This window comes from Carcharhinus amblyrhynchos, chromosome 6, assembly GCF_965287045.1.
Source record: "Carcharhinus amblyrhynchos chromosome 6, sCarAmb.v2.hapA, whole genome shotgun sequence".
NCBI classification, from domain to species: Eukaryota; Metazoa; Chordata; class Chondrichthyes; order Carcharhiniformes; family Carcharhinidae; genus Carcharhinus; species Carcharhinus amblyrhynchos.
In genome coordinates this window covers 41,873,627-41,893,470 of record NC_137329.1, presented here as the reverse complement: position 1 = coordinate 41,893,470, position 19,844 = coordinate 41,873,627, and the positions used below count along the sequence as shown (strand labels likewise).

At 41.8% G+C, this 19,844-nt stretch overlaps 1 protein-coding gene across 1 annotated transcript in view; it reads left to right on the top strand.

Annotated features, from left to right (window-relative positions):
* Positions 1 to 16,296, top strand: part of LOC145344451 (uncharacterized) — a 35,485-nt gene extending 19,189 nt beyond the window's left edge. The window contains exons 11-14 of the mRNA XM_080191588.1: positions 1,683 to 2,065; positions 4,057 to 4,156; positions 11,721 to 11,877; positions 15,751 to 16,296. Coding sequence (XP_080047714.1) covers positions 1,683 to 2,065; positions 4,057 to 4,156; positions 11,721 to 11,877; positions 15,751 to 15,893 — 783 coding nt within the window. The 3' untranslated portion in view covers positions 15,894 to 16,296. The remainder of the gene's footprint in view (positions 1 to 1,682; positions 2,066 to 4,056; positions 4,157 to 11,720; positions 11,878 to 15,750) is intronic.
* The last annotated feature ends 3,548 nt before the right edge of the window (positions 16,297 to 19,844 follow it).

Sequence of the window (19,844 nt, the reverse complement as noted above, 5' to 3'; positions counted from 1 at the left end):
CAATGAAAGGGATATTTTGGAATATACAGAATAGGCACATTTTAATAAGAAAGAAAAATTCCAGTGGAAGGCTGCATCATCAGCGATGAATTAAAAAAGTAAAAGACCATATTAACTTAAAGAAAACAGCATGGGGTGATTCTCAATTAAATTCTAAGTGTTGAATTTGCGTAAAAACAGCAGTAGATCCCACTAGTTTTTCAGGGGAGTTCAAAATCTCCCACATTGTGCACTGCAGAGTGCCTCAGCGTGGATCACGCTGAAATTCAGTGGGATATTTGGAACTGACTGGTCTTATTAGCATCAGGCGGCAGGGTTTTGTACAGGGGAGGTCATATCTGACTAGTTTGATTTACTTTTTTCAGGAGGTGACAAAAATGACTGATGAGGGAAGGACCATGGATATTGTCTACATGGACTTCAGTAAAGCACTTGACAAGGTCCCTCATGGTGGGCTGGTGCAAAAGGTTAAATCACAAGGGATCAAGGGTGAACTCGCTAGATTGGTTCAGAAGCGGCTTGGCCAAAGAAGACAGGGTAGCGGTAGAAGGGTGTTTTTCTGAATGGTGGTCAATAACTAGTGATGTTCCCCAGAGATCAGTGCTGGGGCCTCTGTTGTTTGTAATATATATAAATGACTTGGAAGAAAATGTAGCTGGTCTGATTTAGCAAATTTGTGGGTGATACTAAGATTGCTAGAGTTGCGGATAGTGAAGAAAATTCTCAGAGAATACAGCAGGATATAGATAACCTGGAAAATTGGGCAGAGAAATGGCAGGTGGAATTTAACCCGGACAAATGCAAGGTGATGTATTTTGGTAGATCCATTTCAGGTGGGAGCTATAAAATAAATGGCATCAGGAGCATAGACACAAGAGGCCTGGGAGTACAGGTCCACAGATCCTTAAAAGTGGCAGCACAGGTGGAAAAGGTGGTGAAGAAAACATGTGACATGCTTGCCTTCATGGGCTGAGGCATCAAATATAACAGCTGGCAAATTATGTTACAGTTGTATAAAACGTTGGTTAGGCCACATTTGAAAATTCTGTTTGCCACACTACCAAAAGAGCATGGAGGCTTTGGAGGGAGTACCAAAAAGGTTTACCAGGATGTTGCCTGGTATAGAGGGTATTGGCTATGAGGAGAGATTGAAATAAACTGGGATTGTTCACCTTGGAAAGATGGAGGCTGAGGGGTAGAAGTTTATAAAATTATGAGGGACATAGATAAGGTGAACAGTTGAAAGCTTTTTCCCAAGGCAGAAATGACAATTGCAAGGGGGCACAAGTTCAAGGTAAGGGAGGAAAGGTTCAGTAGAGATATGCAGGGGAAGTTTTTTTTTACACAGAGGGTGGTGGGAGCCTGGAATGCACTGCCAAATGAGGTGGTTGAGGCAGACATGTTAGTAACATTTAAGATCTATCTAGATAAACGCATGAACAGGCGGGGAATAAAGGGATACAGGCGGTTGGTCTAGATAGGGCAATGGAAACGGTGCAGGCTTGGTGGGCCGAAGGGCCTGTTCCTATGCTGTACTGTTCTTAGTTCTTTGTTCAAAGAAAAACTGGTCCCAATGTGAATAAGGACACCTCTGAAAATGGGAGCATTTTTTCTTCACATCTGGAGTAATGTTGCATATTTCCTTTACATCTGGAGTAATGTTACATATTTTCTTTTCTCAGGAAGATGAATCTCACTACACTTTTACAAACAAAATCATCAACCGGAGCAGAAATGAAACATTGGCACAGGCAGAAAGAATGGCCTTTCCAATAACATGTAAATTTCAGCGATCTAATAATGGCAGCAAAGAGTCCAATTTACTAAATAATACCACACAGAGGTTGTTTGGAGATTACAGCTTTGAGATCCAGTTCAGCAAAGAGTTTAATTCCAGCAGGGCGACAGCCAAGGCCCATGCTCCATTTGATGTCAGCAGCAACGATCACTTATACATAACAGTCATCGCAAAGAGCGATATGACTACTGCCTCACTCGATGTGGTGTCTTGCCAGATGTCAGAAGAGTATAATTCTTCAGTAGGAATTACACTTTTACATCAGGGGTAAGGAAAGAATTTTTTCTTCCATTTTGATAATGGAACTTCTATTTTTAAAGCTTTCCATCTCTTTTCTCTGATAGCAGGCACCATCACTGAGCCAGGTTTTTAAAAAGAATATTTCTTGGGATATGGGTATCACCTGCAATTATTGCCCAAGCCTCATTGTCTATGAAATAGTAATTGTAATCTGCCTATGTGAAATCATGCAGCCTATGTAGCGAAGATACTCCCACAATTCTGTTGGATAGAGGGTTTCAGGATTTTGACTAGGCAACAAATATATGTTCAGAATGAGACGGTGTGTGGAGAGGAACATGGAGATGATGCTGTTTGGATGCGCACACATGCCCTTGTCCTTGAAGGTTGTGGAGGTCACAGGTTTGAGAGGTGCTATTGTGAGTGAGAATGGGGACCTCTCCCTTGCCCTAGCATAGCCATGCAATGGAGGCTACAACTCAGTCTGTTAGGAATCTTTTAAAAATATTAATTCAAAATTAAAAGATGGCTGGGATTCTCCCAAAAAAAATTCTAAGTGCCGAATTCAAGTAAAAATGGGAGTAACTCCCTCTGATTTTTTTTTAGTGGGATTTTCAAAATGCATCTCCCACACTCTTGAGAACATTGAAATTCCGGGGGCGTGGGCTATTCACGCTGAAGAGGCCGGCAACATACCGCTAAACGAGCCACTGAGCATATGCCGATCTGTTAAAGCAGAAATTGGCACACGTGCAGTAGCTCCGCACTGCTGGCCTCCATTCCTCGATCGCTGGCCTCCCTTACATTTCCGGGCCAGCCCTGATCACCACAACCCCCTCCCCCACCCCACACACTGGCCCACCTTGCTCTCCTGTTTAGTGGGGAGCTGTTGTAAAACCTGCTGGGGTGAACCACTCCTGGCAGGGATGGAGGCGGGGGGTGGGGGGGTGGATAGAAATCAGGGTCCAGAAACCCACAGAAGCTGTGGCACAGAAGTGGGGAGCTTGCTAATCGCCCTCCGTTGATGTCTCCCGGCCTGCTCGAGCAACACAGCGGGCTGGGAAAATTGTCCCCCCAATATTTTTCACATACAAACAGGCTGATCTTAACTTCCATCAGTGCCAGAAAACTGATGGGGGTAGACATGTGCAATTCTTAATTTCTCTTAGAAAGTGGAAGTGTATGCCACAAATACCAGGAATGTGCCTTCAGTAGAATAATGGTTAATAGTTATAGTGATGAGATAATGATGTGTATCATGATGTAACAGTTGCATCAGCTATCATGTGTGAGGGACTTTGTGGTGTTATACTTCAGGTCAGAAACTCCAAAGAGTTTTATGAAGCCCGCCTCGATCATAAGCTTTGCAATTTGAATTTGGCTAGGATAAAAATGAGATGCTTCAGTTCAGATATGATTCAAAAGACCCAGTAAGGAATTTTTATCAATTTTTATCACTTTCCCAATCTTATATTTTCTTATCATAAGTAATAGTTGATTCTTTCCAACTGATTTTTTTTTTACAATTGATAATGCCTTCAGCAACACTTCAGTTTGCGACAACCATTGCTGCGGCCTGTAACCTGTTGCTTTCTTTGTTAAATTAATCAGAATTATATGGATCAATATTTGGATGCTTTCACACACCAGCATTATTCCTCTCTCAATTTTCCTGTAACCACGGAAACCAGATCACTCCATTCCTCCCAGGCCCGAGGAAAATCTACGTCACCAATAATGCCATGGACTTTTTAATATCTGTCTGGGCAAGTAGACTAGGCAGCAGTTTAACATCTTATACACTCCAATAATGCAGCACCTGCTTATTGTTGCAGTGGAATGCCAGCTTAGATTGTGTATTCAAGTCCTGGAGTGGACCTGGAATCTTTACAACCTTTTGACCCAGAGGCAAAAGAACCACTAACTGAACCAAGCTGTTATATGGCTGGCATGTCAATCTCAGAATCACATTAATATTAAGTCTTCCTCATTGTCTGTTTTTGTTTTATTTATAACAGCTGCTTAAATAACAGCACGACAGAGGAACATCAAACTGGAAACCAAAAAGAGAAAGTGTACTCCATTAAACTGTCCTCTTTACCACAGCGCATCTCCCAGGTATTCTTACATACAAGACCTTTTCATCTTTAGTTAAAATAATATTGTAGCCATCTTTAGTAAATTTATTAGAAGACAAATGGTCTCAGTTTATTGATGTATTACTTAGAGTAGTGCTGAGCTACATTCATCACAAACATCGCCAATTCATTTCTGGTTAGCCTATAACTGCTGACAGAATGCTATGTACTTCTAAACACATTGTCATCTTATGAATTCCTATCAAAGCTATGTTCCAGGCTACCCTGTTTTATTTCAAAACTGTATATGTGTGTATGGTAGCTGATGTCTTATTCTCTGACATTTTCCATTAGTTAATAAGAAGCCAGGAATTAGAAGTGGGCTTTATGTCCCTTCAAGGTTGCTTCAACATTTAATAAGATCATAGCTGATGTTCAACTTCATCTAATCCTGTCTCCTTCCTGTTCCTTGTAGAGACTAAAATAGCTTCACCCCTTTACCTATTGTGGATGACATTAGAGGTCAAATGATAAGACACATTACATAAAGCAATAGTGCACAAAGATATTTCTCCAAACATCTCTCTTTTCAGAAAAAGAATAAACAAATTGCATCCACTATGATTTGTGATTCAATTAAATTTTCTTCATTGTACTTCCTTGTAAAATGCCATTTTAAGTAATGAATTAATCTCTACATACCCAATACTCTCTTGTAACAACAAGTGCATCCTTGATGGAAAGTAGTCTTTCGTCACTACTTCCTATCGCATTTGAAGAGTTGCATCTTGTTAGGTTGCTTGCCTGATCTGGATAACTTGCTCATCTGCAAGATTCAATGTCTCTACTGAGCTGATGACTTCCCAACATTGTGCTGTTGCTTATCGTTGAATCTGGAAGATTTCACACTCAGTGCTATCATCATTAACTTCTTTCAAAGAGAGTACCACTCATGACTGAAGTTATCATCACTATTTGTTGGATATAATTGAAAGTTGTTTCTAGTTCTGTGCCCCAATACCACTGTACATAATTTGTAATGAGCTTGTGTAGAGGTTCACATTCCAACAATAAATTGGGTAAGAATTCAGCCAGGCAATTCACAAATCCTACAAATCATTGCACCACCTTCACATCTAAAAGTTGCTGTATCTCTGCTATAGCTGTCATCTTATCAGGACCAGGGTGAATGCCTTTCACTGTCAGCACGTGAACTCTGTACTTGATTTCGGTAATCTTCAGTTGCAGATTTTTCCTGTTCTGCTTCAGGTTCATTTGGCAAATTTTCTGTAACAGTCTCAATAGATTCTGACCCTGATCTGCTTCTGCCATTGTGTATCCATTCCACTAGACTAGCAGATTATCCAAGATCACAATGCAGCGTGAAAATAATTAACTGGAGGGGAAAGCCAACTTCAATAGGACATGAATGGATCTGGCCTAGATACATTAGAATCAAAGATTAATAGGCAAGACTACTGAACAATGTGCTGTCTTTAAAGAAGAGAAACTTCAAACACAGTCAATGTATATTACCAGAGAAACTCTACAGTGCAGGAGAGGCCATTCAGCCCATCGAGTCTGCACTGGCTCTCTGAAAGAGTATCTTACCCAGGAGCAAACGTCCCCCATAACCTCACGCATATAGTATGGCTAATTCACCTAACCTGCATATCTTTGGACTGTGGTGGAAATCCTGAAGAAATCTATGCAGACAGGGGAAGAATGTGCACACACCGCACAGACAATCACCCAAGGCTTGAATCATACCCAGATCTCTGACTCTGCAATGGAGGAGAAAATTATGGCAAACAAATCCAGAACCCCTGGATGATGAAAAAGATGGATATTCAAGTGAAACAGAAAATGTGTGCTTACGATGGATTTCAATTGGACAGGGTGGATAGGAAACAGCTGTTTCCCTTAGTTGAAGGATCAGTTAGAACAGAATATAATATTAAGGTGAAGGGCAGGATACAAAGAGTTGTTTTTCAAATTGGAGGCCTGTGACCAGTGGTATGCCTCAGGGATCAGTACTGGGCCCACTGTTATTTGTCATTTATTTTAATAATTTGGTTGAGAATACAAGGGACATGGTTAGTAAGTTTGCAGATGACACCAAGATTAGTGGCATAGTGAACAGTGAAGAAAGTTATCTCCAATTGCGACGGGATCTTGATCAATTGGGCCAGTGGGCTGACGAATGGCAGATGGAGTTTAATTTAGACAAATGCAAGGTGATGCATTTTGGTAGATTGAACCAGAGCAGGATTTACTGGGCACTGGGGACAGTTACAGAACAGTGAGATCTAGGGGCACATGTTCATAGCTTCTTGAAAGTGGAGTTACACGTGGACAGAGTGGTGAAGGAGGCATTCGGCATGCTTGGTTTCATTGGTTAAAACATTGAATACAGGAGTTAGGACGCCTTGTTAAAGTCGCACAAGACATTGGTAAGGCCACACTTGGAACACTGTGTGCAATTCTGGTCACCCTATTATAGGAAGGATATTATTAAACTAGAAAGAGTGCAGAAAAGATTTACTAGAATGCTATCGGGATTTGATGAGTTGAGTTATAAGGACAGGCTACATAGACTGGGACTTTTTTCTCTGGAGCGTAGGAAGCTGAGGGGTGACCTTATAGATATCTATAAAATATTGAGGGGCATAGACAAGGTAGATAGTCAATATCTTTTCCCAAAGAGTCTAAAACTAGAGGGCATAGGTTTAAAGTGAGAGGGGAGAGATACAAAGGTGTTCACACAGGCAATATTTTCACACAGAGGGTGGTGAGTGTCTGAAACAAGCTGCCAGAGATGATAGTAGAGGCGGGTACAATTTTATATTTTAAAAAGCATTTAGATAGTTATATAGATACGATGAGTACAGAGAAATATGGGCCAAATGGGGGCAATTGGGATTAGCTTAGGACTTTTAAAAAAAAAGGGCAGCATGGACAAGTTGGGACGAAGGACCTGTTTCCATGCTGTAAACCTCTATGACTCTTTGGCAGGAGACTTGGAGGGGAATTGAGAAAAACTCCTTTCACCCAGAGGGTGGTGAGAATCTGGAATGCGCTACCTATGAGGGAAGTAGAGGCAGGAAACCTCACAACTTTTAAAAAATACTTCGATGAACACTTAAAATTTCATAAGTCAAAGCTATAGCCCAAGTGCTATAAAGTGGGTATAGTGTAGATTTAGTGCAGTTTTGTCAGTGCAGACTCGATGGGCCAGAGGATCTTTTCTGACTTTCTGAGGCTGAACCATATTGTTGACAACCTTGGTGTCATAGTTGACATTGGGATGAGCTTCCAATTACATATCAACAACATTGTGCAGATCACATATTTCTAACTCTGTAACATCACCAAACTCCACTTCTGCCTCAATTCATCTGCTGCTGAAATCCTCAAACCCACACCCAAAGTTTATTACCTCTAGAATTGACTATTTCAATGCATCCTATCCACATTCTGTCCTATCTAAAACCCATACTGAGGTGATCTAAAACTCTGTTGCCCATGTTCAACAGAGTCCCATTCACCCATCACCCATGTGCTCACTGTTGTATTTTGGCTCCTCATTAAACAATACCTCAATTTTAAAATGTCCATGGAATTCCATGAATTCAGCTCTCCCTGTCTCTTTCTAATATCCTTCAGCCGCACACCTCTCTGAGTTACCACTCTTCCTCACACTCTGGCCTGTTAAGATCTCCGATTTTAATCATTCTAACATAGGAACTGTAATTTCAGCTGCCTAGACCCTAAGTTCCTGAATTCTCTAAGTCACTCCTCAAATCCTTACCTCTAATATTATGTGACTTAGTGTCAAACACTCCTGTCTTAAGCTGATTTACTATGTTAAAGGTGCTATATAAATATACATTGTTATAATTGGGAGATTTCAGAAATCATATCGCAGAGCCATCTCGTGTCCAGATACTGGAACTACATTATTACAGTTCACAATTACTTTGAATAGGAAAATAAACAGTACACTTTACAACTGGAAATGTTGACACAGAACTTTGATCAAAAATTGTAGACAATATGAAGTGCATAGGAAATGTGTATTTTACACAAAATTTTGAATATTACATAGATTTTCCTAGTTCCCTGCTTTCTGTCATCATCTCCTGGATTGAAATGTTATATTTGCTATTTTCCAATCCATTAGGACCCTTCCAGAATTCAAAGAATTTTGGAAGATCGTAACCATTGTCTCTACCGTCTCTGCAACTGTTTCTTTTAAGACCCTAGAATGCAGGCCATCAGGTCCTGGGGACAATAGGATTGGGATTCTCCCAAAACAAACCGAAGTGCTCAACAAGCGGGAAAATGGAAGAATTTCCCACCTGTTTTTTGGACGCACTTACCAGAACAAATCTCTGACATTCTGTGCAATGTAGAGTACCATTGAGGGTTTCATGCTGAAAAGTGATGAACGGGGCTTATTCCTGCCTGAGAAACCAGCAACATAGTGCTGAGCCGGCCACTGCGCATGTGCCAATCTGTCAGTGCTGAGAACTGTGCATGTGCATTGACACCATCTCCCCACCCTTCCCAATTGCTGGCCTTCCCCACAACTCCCCAGATTGCTGGCCTTTCACAACATCCCCACCACTCCCCAATCCCTGGCCTACTGAACTGCCCCCGATGGCCAACCCCTCCCCCCCTCCCACATAACTAGCCCCAATCACCCTTCTTTCTCAACCTCCCACCAATCTCAATGCAGTGGCAGGAGGTCCCCCTCCCCACCAATCGCCCCCTTATAGGCCCTGCTGCCTAGTATGCCCCAGCCTCTCTGGCCCTGCCCCCTGGCACTGCCCAGTGCCTAGTGGTAGTTTGAAGGTGCCCCCTAGGAAGTGCCAAGTTGCCAGCCTGGCACTGCTAGGCTGGCACTGCCCAAGGGATACCCCCCTTTGTTCCGACCGCTCGGCAGGGCCTCAATGGCCTCTGTCCCCACCAGCAGAATGAGGATGCCTGGTCCCTTTTTGTGGGGAGCAGTTGTAAACTCCGCTGTAGGAAGCACTCCTGGCAGAGTGGCCCAGAGAATCCCACTAATCATATGGAAATTTCAATTTCCATATTATAATCAGCTCTTCTCCAATGTCCGACATGGAGCTGATTGCACTAAAAGAAAAACACCTGGGAGACACATGAATGGCTGAAAGCCAGTCCTGAACCTTGTGAAAGGAGCCCCCCACCCCCGTTGGCCTAGGTCTTTTTTCCCACTACCTTTTCCCTGGTAATGGTGACTGTTTTAATTCCAACCCCTCCCTTTTGCTTCTCGGTCATCAAGTAACTTTGGGTAGTTTTCTAAATCTTCTACAATGGAGACAGACATAAAATACCTGCTCAACATTTCAGCCATTGCTTTGTTTTCCATTATTAATTCTCCAGACTTACTCTCTGGGGGACCAACACACATTATTTTCCTTTTTAAGTACTTAGAAAATCTTACAATTATTTTATAGTTCTAGCCACCTTTCTCTCATACTCTTTTTTTCATAATTCTTTGCTGGTTCTTAAAATCAGCTCAATCTTCTGACCAACTGCTGATCTTTGAAGATTTCTACAGTGCTTCTTTCAATTTGATGCTATCTATAACTTCCTTATTTAGCAACAAATGATGCATCCTTCTCAGAGTGTCTTTCTTTTTCACTGGGTCAAATCTTTGCAGAAAGTTATTGAATATCTCCTTTGAAGTCTGCCACTGCATTTCTACTGTCCTGCCTTTTAATTTTGTTTCCAAGTTCACATTAGCCAACTCTGCCTTTATACTCTGGTTTAAAACATTAGTCTTAGACCTACTTCTATCTCCTCACCTTCACAATGAATGTGAAATTCAGTCATGTTATGATTGCTGTCACCTAGAGAGTCACTTAATATGAGGTTATTGATTAATCCTGTCTAATTGCACATTACCCTGGCTGAAATGTACTACTGGAAGAAATTGTTCCAAATACACTCTATGTTCTCATGTTCCAGGCTTCTTTTGCCATTCCGACTTGTCCAATCCACACGTAGATTAAAGTCGCCCATGGTTATTGCAGTACCTTTATTACATGGGCCATTTATTTCTTCCTGCATACTCTGTGCTACTGTTAAGCTACTATTTGGGGGCCTTTTACTTTTCCTTTAGAGCTTCTATAGGCTGTCAACAAAGGGAGTAGCATTTTTTAAAATATTTGATGAGCAAACATTTAAAATAAAACAACTGTGGGTTTCCGCTGGGTGCTCCAGTTTCCTCCCATGACCCAAAGATGTGCAGGTTAGGTTGATTGGCAATGCTAAATTGACTCTAGTGTCATGGTGATTAGCAGGGCAAATATGTGGGCCTGGGCAGGATTGTGATCGGTACAGACTCAATGGGCCGAATGGCCTCCTTCTGTACTGTAGGGATTCAATGAGATTCCGAACTTAGTCATTAAGAATTTTAACCGTGTTTGATGGTTGAAACTAAATGATACACCCTGGTGGCAGAGCCAGCTGTCACAGTGCCAATTACTGCCTAAAGACACATAGAGACAGAGGTTTTCAGTCATTATAAAAGATGATATGTTGGACTCAAATTTCTCCAGTATTTGCATCCAGTGGTGCAAATGTAACCCCCGTGTAAAACAATTGTGTGGCTTAAAAGACTGCAGAATCTTCGATGTAAGAGAGTTACATTTCAAACAATTCTTCATGCCCATTTGATGCTCAAATGAGATTCACAGGAAATTTGAGCATATCTTGATGATGACAGAATGGGCATGAGAATGGGCTGATTTTTGTGCTTTTGGGTCACTGAGAGTGTTATTATAACATGTTAATATTAAAAATATGATAGAAAAGTGTGACAGAGTTGTTTAAGCTTACTTGTGCCATATATAAGATGGTCTATCTTTATTTTTATAACATTAAAAATTTTACTTTAGTTTAGAATTAAGATCTAAATAATCTGCCTTCAACTGATATAGTTTTATAGTCTCTTGTTTCAGCCACTCAGAGCTAGGGTCTGTAACAATTGACTTGGCTGTGTAAACAGGTTAACATGTTTTGTACATTTATTGTGTCAACAATTTAGTTGACATTGCTGCATGAGTTAAAGAGCAATTGTGCTTGAAAGAGGTAACTCACCCATGACATGATAAAGGTGAATAAGATAGTCATTATAGCTGAGGCTCAAAGGTGAAGATTCAAAATCGTTAGGGAGGTAGAAAACAAATGAAATCCATACTATTGTCAATTCTTTTGAGATACTGTGTGTTAGTGACAATCCTAAACATTGCTGCTGTGCTCTCCATTCCCAGTCCTCACTAATGATTCCTGGCCTGTGATTAAGATACAAACACTCCTAGACACAGCATGTGAGCAATCAGGAGAAAAATCATTGCATTAAAACAAGGATTTTTTAAAAAATTTTCTTTCAATATGTCATAAAAATATTGAAATGGTGAAGAAAAACTTTCAGTAGGTAAGGCAGTCAGAGGTGGCAAATCTTGAGGAACGTTCTAGCCAGTTTGGTAACCCTACCTATGATCCCTACTCTTAGGAATTCTAACTTACATGTAGCCAATGTACTGACCATAATCAGTCTCTTTCTCCTCTAGGTATTTGTTACTTGCAATGTCCAGTTATGCACCAATATATATAGTTCTAAACCATGTGTGCTGGGATGTGGCTCTGACAGCAGTTCACTGATGGAACAATCGGATATGCAACAAGTCTGCGCAGGACCAATTCGCATCAAAAAGGAGGGTGACTTTGGTGAGAATGAGTGTTTATGATTAATTATTTCCCAAGACCTGGATTATACTTCCCCGTGCATTCATCTTGCTGAACATAGAACATTACAGTGTCGTACAGGCCCTTCGGCCCTCAATGTTGCACCGACCTGTGAAACCAATCTAAAGCCCATCTAACCTACACTATTCTAATATCATCCATATGTTTATCCACTGACCATTTAAATGCCCTTAATGTTGACGAATCCACTACTGTTGCGGGCAGGGCATTCTATGCTCTTACTACTCTCTGAGTAAAGAACTTACCTCTGACATCTGTCTTATATCTATCACCCCTCAATTTATAGCTATATCCCCTCATGCTAGCCATCTCCATCCGAGGAAAAAGGTTCACACTGTCCACCCTATCTAATTCTCTGATCATCTTATATACCTCTATTAAGTCACCTCTTAACCTTCTTCTCTCTAATGAAAACAGCCTCAAGTCCCTCAGCCTTTCCTCATAAGGCCTTCCCACCATACCAGGCAACATCTTGGTAAATCTCCTCTGCACCCTTTCCAATGCTTCCACATCCTTCCTATAATTCGGCGACCAGAACTGTATGCGATACTCCGAGTGCAGCCGTACCAAAGTTTTCTACAGCTGCAACATGACCTCGTGGCTTCTAAACTTAATCTCTTTACCAATAAACACAAACACATCGTATGCCTTCTTAACAACCCTATCAACCTGGGTACCAACTTTCAGGGATCTATGCACATGGATACTGAGATCTCTCTTCCACACTACGAAGTAACTTACCATTAGCCCAGTACTCTGTATTCCTGTTACTCCTTTCAAAGTGAATCACTTCACACTTATCCATATTAAACTCCATTTGCCACCTCTCAGCCCAGCTCTGCGGCTTATCTATGTCCCTCTGTAACCTGCAACATCCTTCCGCACTGTCCACAACTCCATCGACTTTAGTGTCATCTGCAAATTTACTAACTCATCCTTCTACACTCTCATCCTGGTCATTAATAGAAATGACAAACAGCAGTGGCCCCAAAACATATCCTTACGGTACACTACTAGTAACTGAACTCCAGGATGAACACTTCCCATCAACACCACCCTCTGCCTTCTTGCAGCTACCAAGTTTCTGATCCAAACTGCTAAATCACTCTCAATCCCATGCCTCTGTATCTTCTGCAATAGCTTATCTTGGGGAACCTTATAAAATGCTTTACTGAAATCCATGTACACCACATCAACTGCTTTATCCTCATCCACCTCTTTGGTCACCTTCTCAAAGAACTCAGTAAGGTTTGTGAGGCATGACCTACCCTTCACAAAACCGTGTTGACTATCCCTAATCAAATCATTCCTTTCTAGATGATTATAAATCCTATCTTTTATAAATCCTATCTTTTATAATCCTATCTTTTATAATCTTTTAAAACTCCCAACAGGGTGAGCTCTCCTTTCCTGTTTCTAACCTCAGCCCACACTACCTCAGTAGACGAGTCCTCATCAAATGTCCTTTCTGCCTCCGTAATACTGTTCCTGACTAACAATGCCACACCTCCCCCTCTTTCACCATCTAAACCCCGGAACCTGCAACAACCATTCCTGTTCCTGCTCTATCCATGTATCCAAAATGGCCACAACATCGAAGTCTCAGGTACCAACCCATGCTATCAGTTCATCCACCTTATTCCAGATGCTCCTGGCATTGAAGTAGACACACCTCAAATCACCTTCTTGTCTGCCGGTACACTCCTGTGACCTTGAAACCTTATTCATGACGTCACCACTCTCAACCTCCTGTACACTGGAGCTACAATTCAGGTTCCCATCCCCCTGCTGAATTAGTTTAAACCCTCCAAAAGAGCATTAGCAAAGTGCACCCCTCCCCCCAGGATATTGGTACCCTTCTGGTTCAGGTGTAGGCCATCCCATTTGTAGAGGTCTTACCTACCCCAGAATGACCCCCAATTATCCAGGTATCTGAATCCCTCCTTTCTGCACCATCCCTCTAGCCAGGTGTTCAACTGCTCTCTCTCCCTATTCCTCTCCTCGCTGGCACGGGTAACAAACCAGAAATAACAATTCTGAAGTAGCTATGGTTCACATAGAAGTCTTGACAGTGAATTCCATCCAGCCAAGTACATGGCTGGCCTATATCCTGTCAGCCACATACCTGATACTCACACAATCACAATGCCTGTAGCAGTTTCTAGATATCAGTGGGAAACAGGAACCTTAGTTAGTGGTAGTAGGGTTCAGGTGTCACACACTTACCACCATCTTGGATGGGGATCAAATCTCTGAAAAAAAATACTAGAAACGCTCAGTGGATCAGACAGATCTGCAGATAGAGGAAAAGAAAGAGTAAACATTTCAGATTTTCACCATTGCATCAGAACTGATTCAATAAAACTAATCATTGTGTACAGAGGACAACAAATGAATTATATATGATTTGTCATTAATCTGCAATTATTATGTTGTTTAGCATTCCGATGCAATGAGCAACATGCTTGTGACTCATTGATATAAATTCATTGATGTAAATAATTTTCGGTGAACACTTGCCTTTTATATGAATTGAAATCTTCTGCTTTAATGGATTATTTGTGATCCTTGTCAACAGATTGATAAAATTGTTTTTTTTTCCAAGTGTATAGACTTTCTCCTCCATTTTTCCTCTAATCTTCTGGTCATCCTAGGACATGCAACACATGCACTTAATGTGTGCAATTGGCCTGTTTCCAGGACGCTGCAATTGCTGCCTTCATGTCTGACCATCAGGAGCAGACCTACAATTAGGGAAAAACTGATTATCTTTCTGTTCTGAGGCACCCTGGCGTTAAATCATAACTTGCCATATTTTGGTCCTCAGCCATGTTAATGCTCTGGGACAGAACATACTAATGCTCTCAGCCTAGACAGCTGCAGTGTAATTCATTGCACAGAGCAGTGGAGACCAATAAAATTAGTTCATATGCATGTTATAAAGATCATGGCTTTCTAGAATTGTCCCGATATTTGTCCACCTGTTCTGAGAGTACTGATTATTTGAAAAATGTTAGCGATCATCAGAGTGCAGCCCAGACCAACATCCAAACACACATTTTCCAGCAGAGGTCATTGGACAGTGAATAGGGATAGGAAAGACTGGCTTAGTCTTTCTAGCCCATGGATATTGTAACAAATTACAATAATTATATTGCTGCTGTTGCCGTTCTAGCTGAAGTCCAGGCTTCAAACTTGGGACTTGAGTGACAAGTATGGCACCAGGAAATACATGTACCAGTGATACATTGGACAAAGCTTGCCTTAAATTTCCAAAAGAACAATTTCCAAAGTTCCTTTTTATAATACATTGTTTACAGGATATGGCTCATACATCTCACTATCACCTTGAGTACACATTGGCGACTCCCTCAGGTCTGGTGTTGGATGACTCAGGTTAAGCTGTTCTCCTTCATCACATTGGACAAATTGATAGTCAATTCAGTAAAATAGTCATGTGGCTGATGTCTGATATGAAGATGTCACAAAAGTCTGTTGAGTTGGTAGAATTTGAATTTCATGCCTGGATCTCATGTTTAGAAATGTCACATGGTGCCAAATCCCAAATTGGGAATGAGATCGGGAAAGGCAGAGGAGGGAACGCTAGTTTGAATTCCATTGTTTCCTTTAAACCTTGTAATGTCTATCATTTTCATATTTTAAAACTGTGACAGTATGGATTTTTCTAAAGATTTCCATTTCAAAAAAGGAAACTTTTTGTGTACATTTTAGAAATTTCAGAACTACTACTCGAAAAATAGATGGTTGCAAAATTGATCGATGCAGATGCTGCAAAGCTATAGAATGTAAATGTTCTTTTCTTTTTAACTTAAGGTCTCAATTACGCTGCCATTACAATTGGCCTAGCGTTGGGAGGCACTGTGATCTATGTCGTTCTCCTCTTGTTGAAGAGATCGTTTGTGGGACTATACTACGGGGGCGGGACAAGACATCCCAATCGGAGAAGACATTTTTGATGGAAGAAAACTGAATAGTGAAACCCTTTAAGTGATGTATACATCTGTTCATTGGTAGTCACCTCCTACATCTCCATCTGCTGACAGGCCTCACAACCATCATAGGGTTATTTCTAGACTCCTGCTTTGCTCTCTGTAGACTTGGAACAGATTCAGAATTTATTTTCTGGGTTTGAAGTCAGTTCCTATATTTTTTCATAAGCACAAATGTAAATCATCAGCACAGTTTGTGCAAGATCCACTATCTGAATCTATTTACAACTCAATCACAGAGGAAATGGGTGGCAGACTTTGTTCCTCACATCTTGGGACTGACCACAAATCTTGCTTGCGCTGATTAAATTACTCTCTTCTTGCTGTTTTCTGTTATTGTTTAACATGAAGTAAGAATATGTCTGGTCCCAAAGCAAAAACAAAAGAAGCCATAAGAACATAAGAACATAAGAAATAGGAGCAGGAGTAGGCCATCCAGCCCTTCGAGCCTGCCCCGCCATTCAATAAGATCATGGCTGATCTGTCGCTGCTCAGTTCCACTTTCCCGCCCTCTCCCCATAACCCTTAATCCCCTCTCCTATCAAAAACCCATCAACCCGCGTCTTAAAAATATTTAGCGAGGCAGCCTCCACCACTTCAACGGGCAGAGAATTCCAGAGATTCACCACCCTTTGAGTGAAGAAGTTCCTCCTCAACTCCGTTCTAAACCGCCCCCTTTTATCTTGAGGCTGTTCCCCCTAGTCCTATTGTCTTTTTTGAGCGGGAAGAGTCTTTCCACCTCTATCCTATCCATCCCATTCATCATCTTATACGTCTCAATGAGATCTCCTCTCATTCTTCTAAACTCTAACGAGTACAAGCCCAGTTTATTCAGCCTCTCCTCATAGCTCAACCCCCTCAACTCCGGTATCAGCTTAGTAAACCTCCTCTGCACTCCCTCCAAGGCCAAAATATCTTTGCGCAGGTGTGGCGCCCAAAAATGCACACAGTACTCCAGTTGCGGCCTCACCAATGCCCTATACAGCTGCAGCAAGACCTCCCTACTTTTATATTCAATCCCCTTCGCTATGAAGGCCAGCATCCCATTCGCCTTCCTGACCACCTGCTGCACCTGCAAGCTGGGTTTTTGCAACTCATGCACAAGGACCCCGAGGTCCCTCTGCACCGTCGCCTGCTGCAGTTTTTCGCCTCATAAGTAATAGTCCTTCCTACCATTTTTCCTACCAAAGTGGACCACCTCGCACTTGCCAACATTAAATTCCATTTGCCATTTCCTGGCCCATTCGCCCAGCCTATCTAGATCCTTCTGCAGACTCTCCACACCCTCCGCACAATTTGCCGTTCCCCCAATCTTGGTGTCATCAGCAAATTTCGACACTCTACACTCGGTTCCCTCCTCCAGATCATCTATATAAATGGTAAATAGCTGAGGCCCCAGCACCGACCCCTGGGGCACTCCACTAGTCACCATCCGCCAATCCGAATAGCACCCGTTGACCCCCCACTCTCTGCCTCCTATTTGACAACCAATCCTTTATCCACGCTAACACCCTACCCCCAACTCCATGTCCCTCGACCTTCTGCAATAACCTCTTGTGAGGCACTTTGTCAAACGCCTTCTGAAAATCTAGAAAGACCACATCCACCGGCTCTCCTCTATCCACCGCCCTAGACACATCCTCATAGAACTCCAGTAAATTTGTCAGACACGACTTTCCTTTAATGAAACCATGCTGCGTCTGCTCTATCAAGCAATTCCCTTCAAGATGCTTTGCAATTTCCTCCTTAATGACAGATTCTAACATTTTACCTACCACAGACGTTAAACTAACCGGCCTATAATTCCCCGCCTTTTGCCTGGCACCCTTCTTAAACAACGGTGTAACATTAGCCGTTTTCCAATCATCCGGCACTTCCCCGGAATCCAGCGATGTTTGGAAAATAACCACCAAGGCATCCACTATCACCTCCGCCATTTCTTTCAGAACCCTCGGATGCATTCCATCCGGTCCTGGGGACTTGTCCACAATCAGCCCCTCCAGTCTGTCGAGCACCGCCTTTCCAGTAACAGTAATGTCATTAAGACCCTCCAGTCCTACCACCTTTCCATCGCTAACACCCGGCAAATTATTCATGTCCTCCTCCGTGAAGACAGAAACAAAAAAGTTATTCAATACCTTAGCCATATCCCCATCCCCTACCACTAGGTCCCCTTTCTCATCCTCTAAAGGACCAACATTCACCCTAGCCAGCCTCTTCCTTTTTATATATTTATAAAAACTCTTGCTATCCTTTTTTATATTAAGCGCTAGCCCAGCTTCATAGTTTCTCCTACCCTTCCTTATCAACTTCTTTGTCAATCTTTGTTGACATTTAAACCTCTCCCAATCCTCTTCTCGCCCACTACTCTTAGCTACTCTAAATTCCTCCGCTTTTAGTTTAACACTTTCCTTCATCTCCTTTGTTATCCACGGCTTATTACCTCTCCTCCTACTATCCTTTTTGACCATTGGAATAAATTTCCGTTGAGCACCAAGAAAGATCTCCTTAAAGATCCTACACTGCTCCTCAACAGACCCTCCCTCCAACGCGCTCTCCCAGTCCACATTCGCCAATTCTTCTCTCATCCTACCGTATTTCCCTCTATTCATTCATTCATTCAGCTCAAGCACATGTTGAATTGGTAACTTCATTTTGAGGCCCTATTATTGGCCATTGGAAAATGTCACATTGGGACAGAAGGAAGATGGCCTTTACCTTTAGGGCTGAACTGCAGTAAGAGTAAAGTGAGCTTTAATAGATCCTGGAAATGGACACATGACATAGAAAAATTGTCCCATTCTCAACACTGGCATTGTCATTTTGATGAAACATGAATGTTTACTGAAAATAACCAAAGTTTTATTATGCCATCAGTTGTGGTTACAGGACAACATACTTCAACTGAGGACGCATATGTTGACAAAGGTCTATGGCTTGTCCTGGGTTCTTGTGTAGCTATTGGGGAAGAACTGTCTATATGCATCTGGAGGATAATTTTTTTAACTTTTCAAAAAAAAGCACAATTCAAAAACTGTAATTCTATTAGCTGTTAGCTATAGCTCCAATAGTAGCATCCCTGCCTCACAGAAGGTCATAAAGCTGATACTCCAGAACAGTAGTGAGGCAATGCTGCACTGTTGGAGGAGCTGTTTTTTCAGATGAGACATTACACCTAGGCTCCATCTGGTCATTCATGTGGTTATAAAAAATCATAAAGGGACTGTTTTGAAGACAAGCTAGGAAGTTATTTCTGTTGTATTCGTAGGAACTGGTTGTGCATAAATTGGCTGCACGTTTCCAACAGTGACCAAATTATAAAAGTACTTTGTTGGCTGTAAAGGATCTTGGGAACCACGTGTTCAGGAAAGGTGCTATATAAATTCAAGTCTGAAAATTGTGGCTATCAGATTTGAGGTTGGCCCTGATTTTACTGGCATGCCTGCACAAGGCACACAGAACAGCATTCTCTGTGGGCCTTGGGCACGATCTTACGAGCTTCAAGCATGCATGCCAGTAAAATTCCGACCATAACCACAATCTTTCTGCTAGCTATGCTGCTCAACTTAATGTGCTCCCGTCAAATATTGTGTCACCCATAATCAATAAACATTTCTGCACTCCAACTTGAACTATAGTCAGTAGAACTGGGGTACTAACATAGCAACTCCTATCCAATTAACACCATTGATTTGGAGAGGAGCATCATTCTACTTTATAAAAATGAATCGGCACTAACAGTTTAAACAGACCACATTTCTTGCGAGATCATGGACAGGGCCGTGACAGTCAATACAATTGCACCAAATTATCATGGAAGTTTAAGGGGAGGCAGTGGCATAATTGTATTGTAATCCTGAGTCTGGATGTGGATGGCACCTAGGTTCAAATTCCACCATGGCAGATGATGCAAATTTG